The 18891-nt window shown below is 37.5% G+C and overlaps 1 protein-coding gene across 1 annotated transcript in view; it reads left to right on the top strand.

The window, feature by feature from the left end:
- Positions 1-18891, top strand: part of CLIC4 (chloride intracellular channel 4) — a 71556-nt gene that overhangs the window by 27538 nt on the left and 25127 nt on the right. The window contains exon 2 of the mRNA XM_041765638.1: positions 9932-10041. Coding sequence (XP_041621572.1) covers positions 9932-10041 — 110 coding nt within the window. The remainder of the gene's footprint in view (positions 1-9931; positions 10042-18891) is intronic.

Raw genomic sequence — 18891 nt, 5'->3', positions numbered from 1 at the left:
AAAGTAATAATACATAGTGACAATTTAAGAGATCACAGGGCAACTCAATATTAATTGTTAAATAAGGGGCCCAGGCTTGCTATTCCTTGAAATTTTTAAGAGATGCAGAAGTTTGAGCCTCACCCCAGAGCTACTGAATCAGAAGCTGCATCTTAACAGGATCTTCTGATGATTTCTGTTGACATCTGAGTCTGAGAAGCCAGAGTAGAAGTTGAGAGGACATGCAACTAATTTGGGCTAGAGTGATCTAGAAAGGTTTCTAAGAGATAAGGTTTGCCTTTCATGTAAAGGACACATGTGGCAGTGGAAGATACTCTGATTTGAGTCACAAAAGTGTTCAGGTTCATGTGGCCTTGTTGTACCAGACAAATGGGAAGGGATAATGGAATCGTGGTGGTATAGCGTCCTCAAGAACATGGATGGGAAAGGCATATAGGGGAAGGAGAATAGAGAACTTTTGCACAGACTTCATTTTTAAAGACTATTGTACATATTTACAGGCTTCTTTTTATTTTAAATTAACCTATTAGCTCTCTTAGGTAATTAAATCATAATTTGGTCATTTACTAATGGAAGTAGAACTAGCCTGAGAAACTATTGGAAAATGAATTCTGTTTCCCATTTGACAGGTTTAATTATCCATAATTGTGAGTGGAAGAAGCTTTAAAAAGAGAACTGTACCACAAAATCATGACATTTAGCTAAAACTGGGCTGAATTCTGTATTTCAGCGATTTCCTCCAAGAACCTTCAAGTATCTTTGAGTCTTGATGACTTTAGTAATAACTATAAATTTTAGAAGGTTATTTTATATGGTTAAGCATGATAAACTTTGTTTATATTTTTAGTTGCCTCACTTTTTGATATTTGAAAGTAAAATACAACAAAAACATATTTTTGGATAGTTTTGAATGATTCCTCAATTTGGTGATTTAGTCTAAAGCAAGAGAACATCAAGTCTCCTGTTTAAAAGCTGAATTCACAACTCAAGGGAGTAGCCATGGCAAGCCCATAAAACTGAAACTCACAAAATTGTGATTTACTGGGGGATGTTTATGACACTTTTGAGAAAATGTTAAAGTATGGTTTCAATTGTTGGGAAGCATTTTTTTTTTTTTTAAGATTTTATTTCTAAAGAATCTCTACACCTTGTGTTGGGCTCTAACTCACAACCCTGAGATCAGGAGTCACATGCTTCACTGACTGAGCCATCCAGGAGTCCCATTGCAGAATGTATTTTGAGTTACACTGTATCCTGTAATGACTTTCATTTTTAGTGTGTTTTCACATTCTTAAATTACTAGATTCAACTTTGTAGACCAAGGTAGGAACCATGTCTTTTCTTACTCATCACTAGAGCTCCAGTATTTAGTGTAGGTCCTCACATGGTTGATGGATGGTTAAGAAATAAACATTTTTAATTTAAAAAGATTGATTTTTATGTGTCCTTGGAGATAATATATAGATGGCACAGTAAAAGGAGTTATAGTTAGAAACTTTCACAGAAATGAAAACTAGATGAATAATTTAAAAACCACTAAATTGGAAATAATTTCACACTTTCAAATTGCAGGTATAAGAACAGTACAAAGACCATCCTTTACCTGGTTTACCTATTAACTTGCTACCCTACTTGTAGCATAGGTTCTCCTTCTTTTAAGGTTGCATACAGTGTATTCCCTAAGAGTAGGAATATATATCTTGTATCACAACATTATAGTTACCAGCTTCTATAAAACAGTTTCCAACCTCCCACTCCCCACCCCAGACCCTCCCTTTCTAGAAAGGAAAACTAAAAGGCAAAGAGGTTAAGTGACTTATCCACTTATAAATTTATAAAGCTTCTAAGTGGAAAACCTAGCCTGTTTTTCAGGTTAGGTATTGATTTATGTCCCTAACATCACAGAAAAATCTTCTTCTTTTTTTTTTTTTTCCTGACAAGTCAAATCACTTAGTAATATAATATAGTAATTACAATTTGTAATTGTTCTTCTAAACCAGATATAACCATCCCACAGCATAAAGGAGTTGATCTCTAGAGGACTCTGTGTCACCATAATATCCTTCACATTATATTTGGCCCTGTAAGACAAGGCCTTAGAAACATCATTATTACATTGTTTTGCTTTTGCTTCTTAGTTTGTGTAAATAAGAATGTTCTTGAATTTGAATGTTTAGGTTTTTTGTTTTTTTAGATTTTATTTATTTGAGAGAGAGAGTGCACACAAGTTGAGGGGTCAGGGAAGAGAAGGAGAGAAGCAAACTTCCCATTGGGCACAGAGTCCGATGTGGGACTCCATCCCACAACCCTCAGATCATGACCTGAGCCGAAACCAAGAGTAGGTTGCTTAACCAACTGAGCCACCCAGGCGCCCCTGAGTGTCTAGATTTTAAAGAACTTTTAGGTTGGCTTGGCTTAAGTCTTGATATTTCTTGCTTTGAGGACAGATAGAGTAGTATTCCTTTAAAGTAGGAGGCTGTTATTTACCAAAGCTGCATCTAACAAATGGTGATCAGGTTGCTGGTCTACAAAGAGCAGAGTCCAAAAGGCATCACGAGGAATTCAAAGTCTAACTGTGGAGTAAACTTCTTTCCAGTCATTATTTTTTGGCATGTTTTTCCTCTGTGTCAGTGTTTACTAAAATATAGTCTGCCCACTGTATGCATCAGAATTAGAATTGCTTGAAATGGCTTGTTAAAAATTGCAGATTCCTGGACCCCACCAAAGATACACTGAATCCAAATGTCTGGAGACAGGGCTTGGTAATCTGCATTTTATTTATTTAATTTTTTTAAAATGATTTATTTATTTGAGAGAGAGTGTGTGTGTCCACGTGTGAGCAGGGGGAGAAGTAGGGGAAGAGGGAAAGAGAATCCTAAGTGGACTCCCCACTGAGCATGGAGCCTGACGTGGGGCTTGATCCCATGATGCAGGAGATCATGACCTGAGCTGAAACCAAGAATGGCACCCTCAACCAACTAGGCCAGGCAGCCAGTAATCTGCATTTTATTAGGGCATGGGAACAACCTTGGATGCTACCATTTTCTTGATTGGTATCACCAAGTCCTGAAGTATACTCTCCAGGTTAGGACCTGTGCAATTTAGGGAAGAACAGATTCATGTGAAATTACATGAGGATACCCAACTACCAAGGTTAGATGAAACTCTGGGCTAGGCTGTTTGAGTTCCACATAAAACATTTATCTTACTGAAAATGAACTCTCTACTCTCCCCAAACTCTTCAGCTATATTCATCTAGTTAATCCTTATATTTTCTGATTTGGCAGATGGTGGTAGTTAACTAAGCCACACTCACGTAACGCCATCACTTCCTAGCTGTGTGACTTTGAAAAAGCGACTTCTCTGGGCCAGTTTTCCTCTTGCACAAAAAGGAAACAATAACATGACCTACCTTGGTATATTGTCAAGGGGAACTGAAGGAGTTAACACAGCACAATGGTCTAAAACCAGGGGGGACAGGAGGGAGTTGCTCATTGTATGCCTTCAAGCTTTTTGATATTTGTACTGTGCACATGAATCTTTATTTTCTGGAAAAATAAAGTAACTAGGGAACTAGGGATTCTTTTTTTTTTTTTTTTTTACCTAGGGATTCTAATGGCTAAGTGCTGAAGAGCCCGTTGTTAGGTCTTGAGTCGTGAAGTATCTTTAAGGTCAAATAACGTTTACCTAAACTCTTACCATGTGCCAGGAACTGTTTGTGTCCTAACTGATTTGACCCCCTAATAACATGGTAGAGGAAGTCAAGTTTTACAGATGTTAAGTAACTTTCTAAAGATTATGCGTCTAATAAGTAGTGAGGTCAGCCTTCAAATCCAGATTCTAAACCTTATTGTTTCCTCGATGCTTTGCAGACTCCATAGAAGGGTGATAGCTTATTAAACTTTAGAATTCTAAATCTTGGTTCTAGCGTGTACTTAGGAAAAACTCTGAAAAAATGAATAATAGAAACCAGGTGACTTTGCCCATTTATCATGTTGTTTTGAGACTTCTATGTTAATCTCAGAGCAAGTCATTTTGTGTATCCAGATAGCTAAGTTAGATAGAATCCACCCTAAAGGTAAATGAAGCCTAATAATTCTTAAGTTCATTCTTTTGGCATCCTGTTTTATGTATTCCCTAAAAAATGTGTCAGGGAAAATAATTTAATCATCAGAAGCACATTTTTGCCTTCATTTCTCAGGTTTGTCTTTCTTACCCGAGTCACCATCACCCCCACTCCTGTCCCTTAAACACAAAGAAATAGAGAGGAATGAAGTTCAAGCTCACCTTCTTGGGTGTTTTAAAATGACTATTCTAACAACTGATTAAACTAGGTTTTCTAAGTGAGCCATTCCTTAACCTTGAATTAGTAAAACATTAAAATGTTTATGGCATCAACCACTGACCCCTATTTAGCAATGTAGGAGTTAATCTTCCAGTTTCTGATTAAATACTGGTATTAAGCAATTTGGGAATTACAACAGAGGCCTGGAGGGAGGAGGGTGAGGAATAGTGTGTACGAGGAACCCCAGAAAGCAAGTTAAACAAACTACCCCTGTTATAAGAACAAAACTTAAATGAATGCTAAGACTCATCCTTTATCTGGAAATTGGTGGTTATATCTGTGTCAGTGAGATTATTTAAGTTTTTGCTTTATTTGGGCTTCCTAATGTATTTTTTAAAGATTTTATTTTATCTATTCATGAGAGACACAAACAGGCAGAGACATAGGCAGAGGGAGAAAGAGACTCCTTGTAGGGAGCCTGATGCAAGACTCAATCCCAGACCTTGGGATCACACCCTGAGCTGAAGGCAGATGCTCAACCGCTGAGTCACCCAGGCATCTTGGGTTTTCTAATTTTTGAGAAAATATTATGGGCATGTTTGTTTTTTGTATAATATGAATCATAATATTAAAACTATGTATTCCGAATTAAAATCTTGTCTAGTATGTGCATATTTATACTTGTAATTTGTGCCACTATATCTAAAACAGCTTTATTGAGATAGGATTCATGCACCATATAATGTGTACTTTTGAAGTGTTTTTTTGTGTACTCAGAGTTATGCAGCCATCACTACAGTCCAATTTTAGAACATTTTTAGCACTCCAGTAAAAAGAATCCCTGTATTTGTTAGTATTCATTCCCCACCCTTCTTTCCTTCCTGCCCTACAAAAGCCCTAGGTAGGTAACTACTAATCTTCCTTCTGTTTCAGTGGATTTGCCTATTTTGGACATTTCCTATAAATAGAATCATATAATATGTGTTTTTTGTGACGAACTCCTTTCATTTAGCATATTTTTTCAAAATTCATCCTACGTACAGCCTATATCAAAATACCTCATTGCTTTTTATTGTTGAATACTATTCCACTGTATGGATATACCACATTTTCTACATTTTAAATTTTGCTTTCTGAATTTAATACTTCTGAGAGACTTCCACTTCTGGGAAGGCAGAGTAGGTGAGTGTCTTTTTTTTTTTTTTTTTTTCCCTGATCTATCCCAGACTCAGAGCTATAGGAGCTGGCAGCTGGAAACACCAACGGATGCAGACAAGCTCTAATAGAAGTCTGTCTGCCCTCTCTAGCCAGAGGGCCAGGAAAGGGGCAGCCTAAGCTTAAGACAGAAGACTTTCAGACAACAGCTACTTTACTTCAAACACCACAGAGAAAAACCATGACCGGACTGCCCATGCATGCACAAAGGCCACATGGGCAGCCCAGACTTCTGCCCTCTGGCTGTGGTCGGTAATGAACAGATCGTTTAGTGGTTGGCCTTGGGTGGTCTCCAGTGGTTCGTAGTTGCAAACAGTGCTTCAGTATGCCTCCTTCTTACTTGTGTCTTTGGGCATCTATATAAATGTTTCTAGAAAATAAATTTATACCAATGAAATTGTTAGATGAATAGCATAAATGAAACCTTCAAAAATAACTGTTAGATGGATGACATCAAAATATGGAAATCTATAGGAAGTGTGATTTTTTTTCAGTTTACTTTTTCTCTGTGCAGAGTGGGCTATCGTTTCTGTTCTGTCTTCCAGTTCAGTGATTCTTTCTTTCCCTGTCCCTTCCATTTGGCTGTTGGGCTCATCCTCTGAGCTCTTTTTTGTTGTTGTTATTTAATTGTTTAGTTATAGAATTTCTTTCTGGTTCTTTACATCTTCTGTTTGCTGAGGCTGTATTTTCACTTGTTACAAGCTGTTCATAATTGCTCATTGAAGCACCTTTATTATGGCTGCTTTAAAATCTTTGTCAGCAGATTCTAAAACCTCTGTCATACTGGTGTCAGATGTTATTGATTGCCTTTTTTTCATTCAGTTTGGTGTGGTTCTTAGTATGACAAGTGATTTTTGATCAAAACCTAGACATTTTCATATTATGAGACTCTGGATCTTGTTTAAACTTTGTTTAAACTTCTCTAGCACTCCAGTAAGACTTCCCTGCTCTGCTCTGGAGGAGAGTGGGAGGGGAGAAGGGCATGGCACTGCCTTGTTACAGACAGATAGAGAATGAATATCTACAGTGGCCTCCACCCATACCCCTGGACTGGCTCCTCATTCCTGCCAGGCAGGAGTGGGAGTTCCAGTTCCTTATGTAGTCTCCCCTGACTCCCAGGTGAGGTAGTCTCATTACTTCTGGTTGATGGTGAACGTCCTGACTGCTGTATACTGGGCCTTGTCTGACCCACCCGAGTGGGGAGGAATAGGGCTTCATTTTTCTGGCTGGCGGGGTTGAAAGCCCTGGCTCCCTCTGGCCCTCTGGGACACCATTCTGGTGGGCACATTACAGCCTCTGGAAGGTTGATTACATTAAATTGAGAATAAAATAATGTAGATTATAAAAAAGTTATATATAGTGTGGTCACATTTTTCAAAGAGAAAAGCAGTATGCACACAATAAAAATCTGGAAGAATAAGTAACTAGTGAATGGTTCAAAGGTAGGGGAACTCTGACTTTCTGCAGGGTTTCAGTTTTTGATTACTTTTAACATAATGAATGTACTGTTAGAAGCAGTCAAAAAAAAAAGTAAAGTTCTTGTTTTTAGAAGTGTACTTAGATGCTATTCTTAGATATACCTATGTGTTGATTTTTTTATTGCTAGAATAAAAAATGGGGGTATAGAATAAAGGTATCCTGATTTTCAGTGTATAATGCTTTCTACCATAACATCCTCCTCAGTCAGTTGTACCAATAAATTATGTTCAGTGTAGTTCATATTGAAGAGCATGATTTTGATCCTTGAATCGAGTAGAATTTTATTGAAATGTTGAAATGCAATTTTATTATTACAACATGCATTAAAGGAGAAAGTTTTTGACTTATGACTTCTAGAAATCCAAATTTTTCCAGTTTCCCTGTATTTGATGAAAACATTATCTGGTTATTAGCTCCCAGTTTTCTCATGCTATTAAAAGTTCAGAAAAACTTGTACTTGGCAATGTTTCTTATTTGAATTTTTGAGTTTTGGGAGTAGTTAATTAAAATAGCAGTTTTTCAGATCTTGAAGGGTACACATACTTTTATTTGTGTGCATAAAAGAATAGTTTTATAAGGAGTAGGAGATGTGTAACAAACTTCAGATATGTCTGAGAGAGTAGAGTACATTGGTAAAATGTGCTAGAAAATTGTAGAAAAAGGAGGTGATGGGAAAGGGGGAGTTTGCATCTTGACTAGGTCTTTATGCAGTGTCTATGTCCCAAGATTCCTCTGTCCATACTCTAGCATATGCTCTGCAGACCATTGTAGGAAACTGTGGTATATTTTTGATCTGTAGCCAATCGCTGTTTATCTCCAGCTTGCCTTTAATAGCTTTCCAAGTGCCTACCTGTAACATCTTTACTACAAATTCTTTACCGATACAATTAACACTATGGCAGGCATCTTTGGAAATTATGGTTCATTTTATAGATGAAACAAATGGAATAAGACAAAGTGAGTCAGACTTGTTCTTTGTCTACCAGACTTTATTGCTTCTTCAGTAAGTCTGAAATTGGTATACATTTTCTTGTAGTTCTATTTCTGCTGCTAATACCGAGAGGGGAAAACAAAACACAATAAGAATGATGGTAAGATTCAACTATCTAAAGCCACAACCTTGTGTACATATATGAATCATCAAGCAATATGGAAAGATAATATCTTACCTTTTTATCATCTGTGATAAACTCGTATGTTACTGGTGTCCTGTAGGTGTTGGAATGGCCAGCATCTTCAAAAAAGCAACTTTGAGTACCACTTTGTTACATTGTATCATAGGATGACTTAGTGCTATGAAGAGACTTGTGCTTTATTTTTTAAAAAGATTTTATTTATTTATTCATGAGAGACACAGAGAGGCAGAGACAGAGGCAGAGGGAGAAGCAGACTCCCTGTGGGGCACCCAATGCGGGACTTGATCCCAGGACCCCCGGATCATGATGTGAGCCAAAGGCAGATGCTTAACCACTGAGCCACCCAGGCACCCCGGGACTTGTGCTTTACAGGAGTATCATCCTGACTTTCCCATACCGGTGTCTCTCAGTGTGTTGTGCAGACACTGCCTTGTGATCTCCTTTGGTGCCAGGGTGCCCCACCCAGGAATTCTCCTGAATCAGAATCTTTGGATATAAGGCCCAGAAATCCTCATTTAAAATGTTTATTTAGATGATTCTTAATCATGTGAAAGTTTAAGAACTAGGCCTTCTTTTCAAAAAGTCAGGTTTTGTGCAAATTGCAGTACTAGAAATGAATATGACTCACCCTGGTTACAATTCTGTGTATGTTTCGTTTCTGATAAAGAATGATTTAAAAAAAAAAAAAAAACGCCAAGTGCACTTGTAACTCTCCTGTCTGATTAGGGTAGGGTTCTGGGATCCTCCTTTTATGCCCATGTATTTTGTTAGTTGTATTACATTTAGTCAGGTAACTGCTTTTATTATTATTTTTTACTCCACCCTATTTCCCCAGTAGTTTAGGAATTAGTAACTTTACTAATGTAACCATCTTACTGACGTGGCTTCTGAGTATTTTGAGAATTACTTTGGGATGATAAACAGAAACTTGAACCATGCATCTTTGAATGAGCTGTTGAAAGTTATTTCTGGCTTTTTCCACAGACTTTGTGGTGAAGAGGGCTGTGTTGCTTCCTAGCAAAGTGTCAGAATGTTCTCTTCCAGCATACTGGCTTGCTTTCCCTGTCCCTGTTCTCTGCTTTCCTCATCCCTGCTTTGTAAGCTGGGAGCATACATGACAGAAGTAAAGATGTGTCCCCCTCTGATTTTTAGGAAAATTTTACTTCATCATTGAGCTCAGGGAAGTCGCCCACCGCTCCATTCATATTAAATAGGATTACAGATACCTTTTAAAAAGATATCTTATTATTTTCTTACTTCTTGAAGGAATGTGTGAAACAGGATATGGGATTTTCATAATGAACATTTTTTTAAATGGGTGGGGGTTGGTGATTATTTAACTCTGGAGAGAGACACACCTGCAAGTTTCCCTTTTTATGTTGTCTTTTAAAGAATGCTGTCTCATAGAACAAGAAATGACTTCTATTTCATAAAATTAATTAAAAGCAAAAAAAATCAGTGGAACTAGCCACATTTTTAAGAACTCATTAGCCATATGTCACAAATGACTACTGGATTGGACAGTGGTAATAGAGATCATTTTTACCATTCCAGAAATTTCTCTAGGACAGTGCTGTAGTAGATTGGCCATTTTTAAGGAGAGGGGTAAATGAAAGAGCAGAATAAAAGACCCGAATTTCCACCCTTATTTCTATAATGTAACTTTTCCTGTCTTCTTGAACCCTTGGTTATAAGTCAAAAAAGGTCTATTGTTTTGAGTATCACTACTTTGACCCAGTTTTTTTTTTTTTTTTTTTTTTTTTTTTTTTTTTTTTTTTTTTGACCCAGTTTTTTAATGTTGATTTCTGTTTCCCAGGCTGGCAGTGATGGTGAAAGCATAGGAAACTGCCCCTTTTCGCAGAGGCTCTTCATGATTCTTTGGCTCAAAGGAGTTGTATTTAGTGTCACAACCGTGGACCTGAAGAGGTAAGAGTTTATGGTTTGAAATCAACTTAAATTGAGTATATGCTGTTTTCAGTTTGATCCTCTCCCCAGTCCTCACTTTGTGTGCATATGTTCTCTAAAGGAAATGAATATATTTATTAAAGTTCAGCTTATTTGTGGATACATTTAACTTGTATAAGTATTCATAACTCACAATGTCAATAAATCGCGTTTACTTGCTGTTCAGAATGTATTGTGTGTTTACCTTTAATTTCAAGAGCAGCATCAGAAGCTAAGTTTTAGTGTGGATGCAGGGAAATTTTTGACTTTCCAGTGTGAATGTGGAGCTATGAAGAACTTTCTCAGCAGACAACTTCTTGGTTTAAAATGTGCTAAACACATGGTGTATATTATCTGGTTCCTTAAAGACAAGAGTGGGATTTTAGGAGAATGAATACCACTGTGGTCTGTTTCATTTATTCTACTTTTCAGGGAGTAGTAGGAATTTTCTATAATATGATTTTCACCTTATTTGGTTAAATATAAGAGCAGTTATCTGTCGCCCTGTGATTGTTCTTACTCATTGAAGAGTTCTTTCTTACCTTCTCTCCATAGACCAAAGTGGAGAGGGCTGAGAAGAGCTCTGATAAATAGTAAGCTCCTTTTACTCAGGTGCTTCTGTTCTTCCTTAGGAAACAGATTTGAGGTGAAGAACATTCATACTTCGGGAAAAGAAGAGATTTAAATCAAGGGTTAAGAAAAGTTATACTAACAGGAAATCTAGGCTTGGGCAGTGGAAATGTATGCCTCTTGACACCAGTGCAACAATATGGTTTGTTGCTTATTTTTTAAGCATATTTTTTAAGCATATCACGAACAGTGTCCAGGTAAAAATATGGGCAAGCTGTCACTTGATGGGTATGGAATCCATGCATGGTATACCTCTGGGTGTCACCAAGTGAGCCTTATCTGGGAGTTGTCATCCCATTCTCAGTTGTTGGCTAGCTTTCCCTGGACTTCTGTCTTTTCCTTAAACTTTATTGTTACTGCTAGTGAACTTATTTGAGATTTTGGAGACTTAAGATTTATGTATTGAAAATAAGCCATCCAGGAACCCCTTTCATTATGCATATGAATGCAGAGGTAAGCCTCTGGGGATAGTGAGAGTTAAAACTACAGGTTCTTTCAAAGATTTGCCTACCTCATATAGGACAGAGCTGCTATAAGAATGAAATAATTCATGTAGTTACCCTTCTATTACTGTTTTTTTCCTACATGCATTCAAAAAGGAAGTTTCTCAGTGTAACTTCTAAAAATAGACCATGCTACCAGGCACACACCCTTACTGTGTCTTAAAATACATGGATTTTTTCTATTCCATTTTTGGCTTGGAGCAAGTGAGTTGACTGCCATGCTTCAAAAAAGCCTTCTTTGAGCAGCTCAACACAGGGCTTGATTGTGGTCCATACCAGTGATAGTGCCATGACGAGGAGAATTTGGTTCAGGAAAGGAAGTGAACTCAGAATGGCTATTACACTTTTCCTGTCAAACTCTTGAAGGCATTATTCTGTAAGTTGACTGATATTTGAGGATTTGTATAAGAGTAATTTACCCCTCATGTAAAAAGTGACACATGGGAAGTAGGATGAAAGCTTCAGGACTTCCTGATTAGTCAGTATCACCATTCAAAGATGTCTGTTTTCTAGGGCTTTGTGTAAAATCAACAGAGAGCACTTAAAATCGGAGCCTATATTTCTTAGTTTTTTCTAGAAATCTTAAGTCTGTGATACATCTGAAATATGCTTCTCAAGGGTAATTAAAACTATATAGGTAGTATATGATAATGAATCCCCTGCATCCCCAGACCCTGGACATCAACTTCCCCTTCACAGATAGCACTGCATTTAGGTTTGGTCTTTATCCTTCCAGACCTTTTCTATGAATTTAGACACTTACAATCTTGAGTAAGATTTCAAGAGAGTGAATATTGGCTCAAAAAACCATTGTAAAATAAAGTTGAACAGAAGAGTAAGATATTCCATAGTAAAAAGTACCTTTCGTAAAATCTGAACTTTAAAAGTTTAGGTATAACTGCTTTTATAAAACCATGGGGGAGAAAGTGCCTCTAGTGCTTATTTTCTTGCTTTTCCTGGTAATTGCTAATTCCTTGGTAAAGAGTACTGATCGCAGAACAAACCGGTAGAGAGCAATAAGATTCAGTTGAGAGCTATTTAGAAGCCCACTCTGTGCTCTGAGAAAATTATTGTTACATGACATTTCATCCATAAAACAAGCTAGTTTCTAGTTCTGGCACCATGTGACATGTTCTCTTTGAATCTCAATTGGTTTTAATGACTATGCTGGTGGTATTCATGTACCACTGTGAGGCCTGGAACAATCTCCCATTGCTTGCCTGCAAGTGCTGACTTAATGCTTTAGTGGGAGTCATTTCTAAACCTCATTTTCTGTTCATGCTGCAATTGTATTATAGAACTTGTAGGTTAAAAAAGAAAAAAAGTGCCCAGGCTTCAGAAGGAATATATCCACCATTTTAGCAGTCTTCAGATAAATATAAATAAAAATATTAAAATTTGGGGCACATTTAAAGGTGTTATCACATGTCATCAAATGGGGAGCAGTGGATTAGGGATGGAGACCTGGGTCTGTGTGGAGAGAGCCCTGTCACTGAATTTCCTAGCATATTGGGTAAGATGCCTCATCTTTGGAGATCAGTTACCTTGTTTTTAAATTCAGGAAAAAGGAAGGAAAAGAATGAACATTTCTTCTTCAGTGTCTACTATATGCTAAATAGTGTTCAAGGTACTTTTTACTAATCAAACCATGTTCAGGCCTGTTGAACAGAATTCATTGTTGTATGATATATGTCATACAGACATATATCATACTTCCTGCTGACAGTTGCGTGGCAGTGATGAAAAGCTTTGAAGACTTCTGCTACCTTCATTATGCCCAGAAATTTCTAAATCCATGATCAGCATCTTTAGAGCACAGATAAGCCTGAAAGGCAGGCAAGGAGAAGAAAAAGAAGAAAATGTGACAACAGTAATTGGAACCCCCCTCTTGTCTTTATTTTTCTGACACATACACACACACCCTTGAGATGCTGACTTGGATATAACTGAGTGTGGCCATATTTTGTCACATATTTGTTAGGTAAGCTTTTCTAGTTTTGAGAAATTAAAATGGTAATTTTAATTAGCTTTTTAGGGGCACCTGGATGGCTCAGTTGGTCAAGCATCTGCCTTCAACTCAGGTCAAGATTCTGGGGTCCAGGGATGAAGCCCTGCATTGGGCTCCCTGCTTGGTGGGGAGCCTGCTTCTTGTTCTCCTCCCTGCTTGTGCTCTCTCTTGCTGTCTCTGTTGCTATCTCTGTCTCTCTCAAATAAATAAAATCTTAGGAAAAAAAGAAATTAGCTTTTTATTGTAAAAGCAGAGGTATCTGCTATATTACCAGTGAATAAAATCTCTCCTCTATGATGCTCTCTGAGAAAATAAATAAATTGGAGAACACTGCTTTTAAAGAGTCTGGGAAATGTTTACTTCCATTTTTCCATTTTCATCTTATATGCTGAAACTCCCATCCTTTGCATTGTTGCAAAAAATGAGCAAATGGTTTTCTTCCACTTCATGTGTCAACATACCACTTGTAAGTATTGTGTAGGACTCGTACGTTGCCATAATAATAGCATAAAGTTTTGGAAACTTAGTATGATAGTTTAAACTTTAACAATTTTGTAACCATTTAACATATTACCACAGGGCCATAAAACTGATAGTTCTGCATATCTTGAAAGTCATTTGTAAACTCAGAACAAAATCTGATTTCTAAATAGATTCTTCAGGTAGTTTGCTTTCCTTATTGTGTCTCTGTGGTTCCATCCTTTTGAAAACCGTCTTCAGCAAGCTGAGGGATCCAGGTAGTGACAGCAGCGGGAATGACACAGAGAGACTAAATGGAATGGAACAGGTCCGCCTTGTAGAGAAACCCTCCATTTCATGCTTTTGGCCAATCAGGAGAGTACAAACTCCATTCTTTCCCGTTATAAAGCTGACTTGACCTACATGAAGCCCTTGTTAACCCTACAAATCAAGATATGTGTCTCATAAATGCATTAATCATATGTATACCCGTGTGTGTGTGTGTGTGTGTGTGTGTGTCGACGGCGAGGGGACAGAAACAGACAGATATGGACAGTCATACAGAGAGAGAGAGAGCATGCTTTACTGCCACATCTTTACAGTCTTTCAAAATGAATTCAAAGATGATAGATCCTTTTGAGGTTACTAAGAGCTGAATTGGAAAAATAGATTATTGGTTAATGTTTTTCTAAACCTATCAGTGTAAACTCTAAACTGTGTTAATAAAATCTCTTAAGAATTATAGGAGCTGTATTTTTGAAACCTTTTAATGGGTGCTGTTTTAACATGATTGCTCTGCAAATTGACATTAAAGTAGACAAAGATTGGGGGGCTTGGCTCTTTGGCTCAGGTCATGATCTCAGGGTCCTGGGATTGAGCCCCACATTGGGCTCCCTGCTTAGTGGGGAGTCTCCTTCTCCCTTTCCCTTGGCCCTTCCTACCCTGCTCAGGGCATTTTTTTTTTTTCTCTCTCTCTGTCTCTCAAATAAATAAAATCTTTTTTTAAAAAAAGATAAAGATTTAGCAGTATATCACATGTAATCAAAATAAAATCCTTTAACTGGTTGAATTGGGACACATAGACAAATGCTTAATAACTGGGGCCTTGGTGTGTATGTTTTGGCGAATCCATGATTCATTCAGTTGGTGACGTTAGTCAGAATATGACAAACCTAGTGAAGAATAGTTAATAGGAGTAAAGTATTCTGAAACCAATAAAGGATTTTTGGTGCTAACTTTTTTTCATACTTGCCACACAGTGTCCAACATTCTTTTGATTTGTGTGAATTTTATGCCTTGAAAATCATACCTCTGAAAGGAACTCAAAAATAGAAATTTTTGGGTCGCCTGGGTGGTTCATTCGGTTAAGCATCTGACTCTTAGTTTCAGCTCAGGTCATGCTCTCAGGATTGTGAGATTGAGCCCTGTATGGAGGCCACCTGGGGCTCTGCACTCAGCAGATTCTCTCTCCCTCCATCCCCCCAACCCTGCTCCTATATGCATGCATGAACACACACACTCTCAAATAAATAAGTAAACTCTTTAAAATAAGTTCTACATTAGTATTTTCTTCTCCATTTAGCTAGTTACAAGATAGGTCGTCTTTAAGAACCAGCTCCAGTGCCCTATAGCTGGACTGTACTCATTTTATAAGAAGCAGCTGGAGCTGAGCCACCTGCCCAGTGTTCTCCAATTGTTGCAAGTGTACTGAATTAAACTTTAATTGAAGTTAAGCCACTTAAGTTGCTTAAAGTATTAGGTCCCTTGAGGTTCCTTCTAGGCATCCTCTCCCTGTCTCTTGTGTTTGTTTCTCTTTGTTTCCTTCAATGAGAAGCAAACTGGGAGAGAACAGAATAATTTTTTTTCATCTACTCTGACAGAAAAAAAAAAAAAGACTTCTTAGATAAGTAACATTAAAAATAAGAAAACCCCCAAACGCTGAAGAGTATTTGTGCTCTTATCTCATGGCATGAATTCTATGCACTTTGCTTTTTCTAGATGTTACTTAGGGAAATGAGTTTGCATGAATCGTTTATGAAATAACCAAAGATGTCCTGAGATTTGTAGCCATTGCCTATCTACTCGGTTTCATTTCTGTCATACTGCACTTTCTGAAATGTTAAGTTTCTGTGCAGCATCTGTAAAATGAGCTTTTGTGGGTTAAACACAACACCTGAGGCCTTGGAGTGCCAGGTGAGATTCTGCTCGGTTGACGACTTGATACAGCTAGAAGCTCGTAGTCACCTCGTTGCTTGCAACTTGAACAGTTATTTTGAAGTCTGATAATCCATTCAGATGCATCTAAGTTTCTTCTGGAAAATATTTTCACTTGGAGTAAGGACCTAACATGATTGCCCTTCATCTCAACACTTAATCCTAGAAAATACAGTTATCACCCTTGTTTTTTTGAAAATCGATATAGCCTTTAAGCAGAAACAAAATGGACTGTTCACTAATTACTAATATTAGCAGAAAATTGGTAATCTCATGTCTGGTTTCACTTTACTTATAAGCCTCTTTTAATCATATTTCTTACTACCAGTCAGTTAATGCTAGATAACCAGTTTGGAACCATCAGACACAAGTAGAGTTTAAAATGGCCAGGCTCATCTCCTGCATAATGCTATCTTAATATGATACTGAAAGCAGGCATGGATCTCATTTGCATACTTTGGCTTAGCTCGATTTTACATGCCTTGAACTTCACAGGCAAAACAAGTCTTATATCGCAGAACAGAGCAGGAAATCCAGAGTTTGTGGTTTCCTTAGTCACATAACTGGTGGATAGCAGAACTATCCAACTTGGGACTTTAACCAAGTCCTTTTTATTCAGTCTTTGGTTCTTTCTTCTCTGCCATGCTAACTTTATCCTTCCACTAATTAATATTTTTATTTGGAGAGCTAAAAGCTGTCATAATTTATTATAGAAATAACAGCTGTTACTTATTTTGCTGGCCTCCTCCCATGGGTTATTGTAAAGCATCTATCCCTTTCTTCCCTTTTATCTAACTCTACCCTGTTCATGAAAAAATTATGTGTAAAACATGCAGATGAATGTTATTATTACCTTACATTTAGGCATTAATGAACTGCTAGCCATAAAAGTGTCAGTGGATATATTTTATAATTTTGGAATGAGAAAAGTCCTTTTTTTTTTTTAAAGATTTGAGAGAGAGAAAACGGGAGGTGGAGAGTGGTGCAGGAAGGGCAGGGAGAGAGAGAATATCCAGCAGACTTGTCTCCTACCACAGACCCTGACACGAGGCTCAATCCCATGACCCCAAGTCATGACCTGAGCCAAAACCAAGAGTTGGATGATTAACCTACTGAGCCACCCAGATGCTCCCCCCGCCTTTTTTAAACTTACAATTTGAAACCAAATTTGTACATCCTGAGCTGTTAGGGGTTTGGACCCTTGGTTATGTATAAGGCCTTCATGAGTTGAAGAGGAAATATAGTGTAACTGGGAACATCTGTGACTGTTGAGTTAGACTGTGAGGGGGACCTGAAGACCAAAGATGACATGGTCTGGGACCTGCTGGACCTGTTAGTGATCAAAGAACAGGTGGTCAGGGTGAGGAGGAAAAAGGAGTAACCAAACAAACCAAAAAAATAAAACCCAGAAACTGACTAGTTCTGACCTGGAGTTAAGTACTTTGTGAATTCCAGGAGTCTCACAGGCATACGTCACTATTTAAATAAACGTGGATCTGGGAGACTTACTCAGCTTTTATGTATTCCAATCATTGTGTGCTCAACTTTACCTTCTCAGACCAAAGTATGTTCAGGAAACGAATCAGAATTGAACATGAAATTTGGCTTACAAAAATTTTGGCTTTTAAAAGACCTCTTTTCCAGCTTAGGTTTTGTGTTTTTTTTTAAAAAAAGATTTTATTTATTTATTCATGAGAGACACAGAAAGAGGCAGAGACATAGGCAGAGGGAGATGCAGGCTTCCTTCAGGGAGAGCCCGATGCGGGACTCCATCCCAGGATCCCGGGATCATGACCTGAGCCAAACGCAGATGGCTCAACCACTGAGACATATTGATAGAAAACATGTCTTGTTTTTCTTTGGCTTGGGAGGGAGATGGGCTCTAGAGCTTGGATGGATGTGGGGAGGGAGGGCTCGGAGTTAGAAATTTTAGACTAATTGGATAAAGTAAATCTTTGTATTTTTGGAATGTAGTCATAGATGAAGCACTTTCCAAACTTCACTGGGGTGGAGGGAGAAAAAAGGGAGAAGGACAGGGAAGGAATATATGTATAAGACCAAGGAAAATTGATAAGCTGGGATTAGTATAGATTTTGGAGGTACACTCTTTTTGTAAAAATTCTTTTCAATAACAAAGTCGTTCACCTTCATGATACACTTAAAGATATCCTTGTTCAAATTCTGTGCATTTGTGTTAGGGAAGAAAGGGCAATAATAATAGGTGGGGGGAAGTTCTTTGAAGCAATATATTATAGTGCTTTTTAAAAAGTTTTTTAAAGTTTATCTTTTTAATTATGAAAGTTTTCAAACATAGAAATAGAATAAACTTCCCCTAGCTTCAACTCAGTTATTGAGGCTTTATCCATTTGCTTTGTCCCTTTTATTCTTCTTTTCTGCCCCCCCCCCCCATATTTTTAAAGCAAATCCCTTGAATCTTGTCATTTCAACACATTTCCAAACGATATGGACATTTTCTTAACCAATCATACTGCCATTATCTCGTCTAGTCCCAGCTTATGATCCTGTCTTCCTGGTTATCTCCAAAATATCTTTTTTTCTTTGGCTGGTTTGTTCAAATCAGGATCCATATAAATTCTGTTCATTATATTTGGTTGTTATGTCTCTTAAATTTTTCTTAATCTGTAACAGTCTCTTCCAACCCCCATTTGTGGCTTTTTCCCTTCATGCCATTGACTGGTAGAAATCTATTCTGTTGAACTGTACAGTGTCCCAAATTCTGTATTTGGCTGATTGCTCCTTTATGGTATCATTTAATTTTGTTCTGCGACTCCTCATGTTTCCTGTAAATGAACTTTTTGTCTCAGAACTCTTCTATACTCTTAAATTATTGAGGACCTCAAAGAGCTTCAGTTATGTGGGTTATATCTATCTACTTTATTAGAAATTGAAGCTGTGAAATTTTAAAAAAATATTTACTAATTAGAATAATCAGGAACCTATTATTTGTTATCACAAAATATGTTTTCATTAAAACTGTATTTTCCAAAACAAAATTAG

Source organism: Vulpes lagopus, chromosome 8 (assembly GCF_018345385.1).
Source record: "Vulpes lagopus strain Blue_001 chromosome 8, ASM1834538v1, whole genome shotgun sequence".
Lineage (NCBI taxonomy): Eukaryota > Metazoa > Chordata > Mammalia > Carnivora > Canidae > Vulpes > Vulpes lagopus.
Note: the sequence above shows the minus strand (reverse complement) of the source record. Positions and strands in the feature narration are given on the sequence as shown.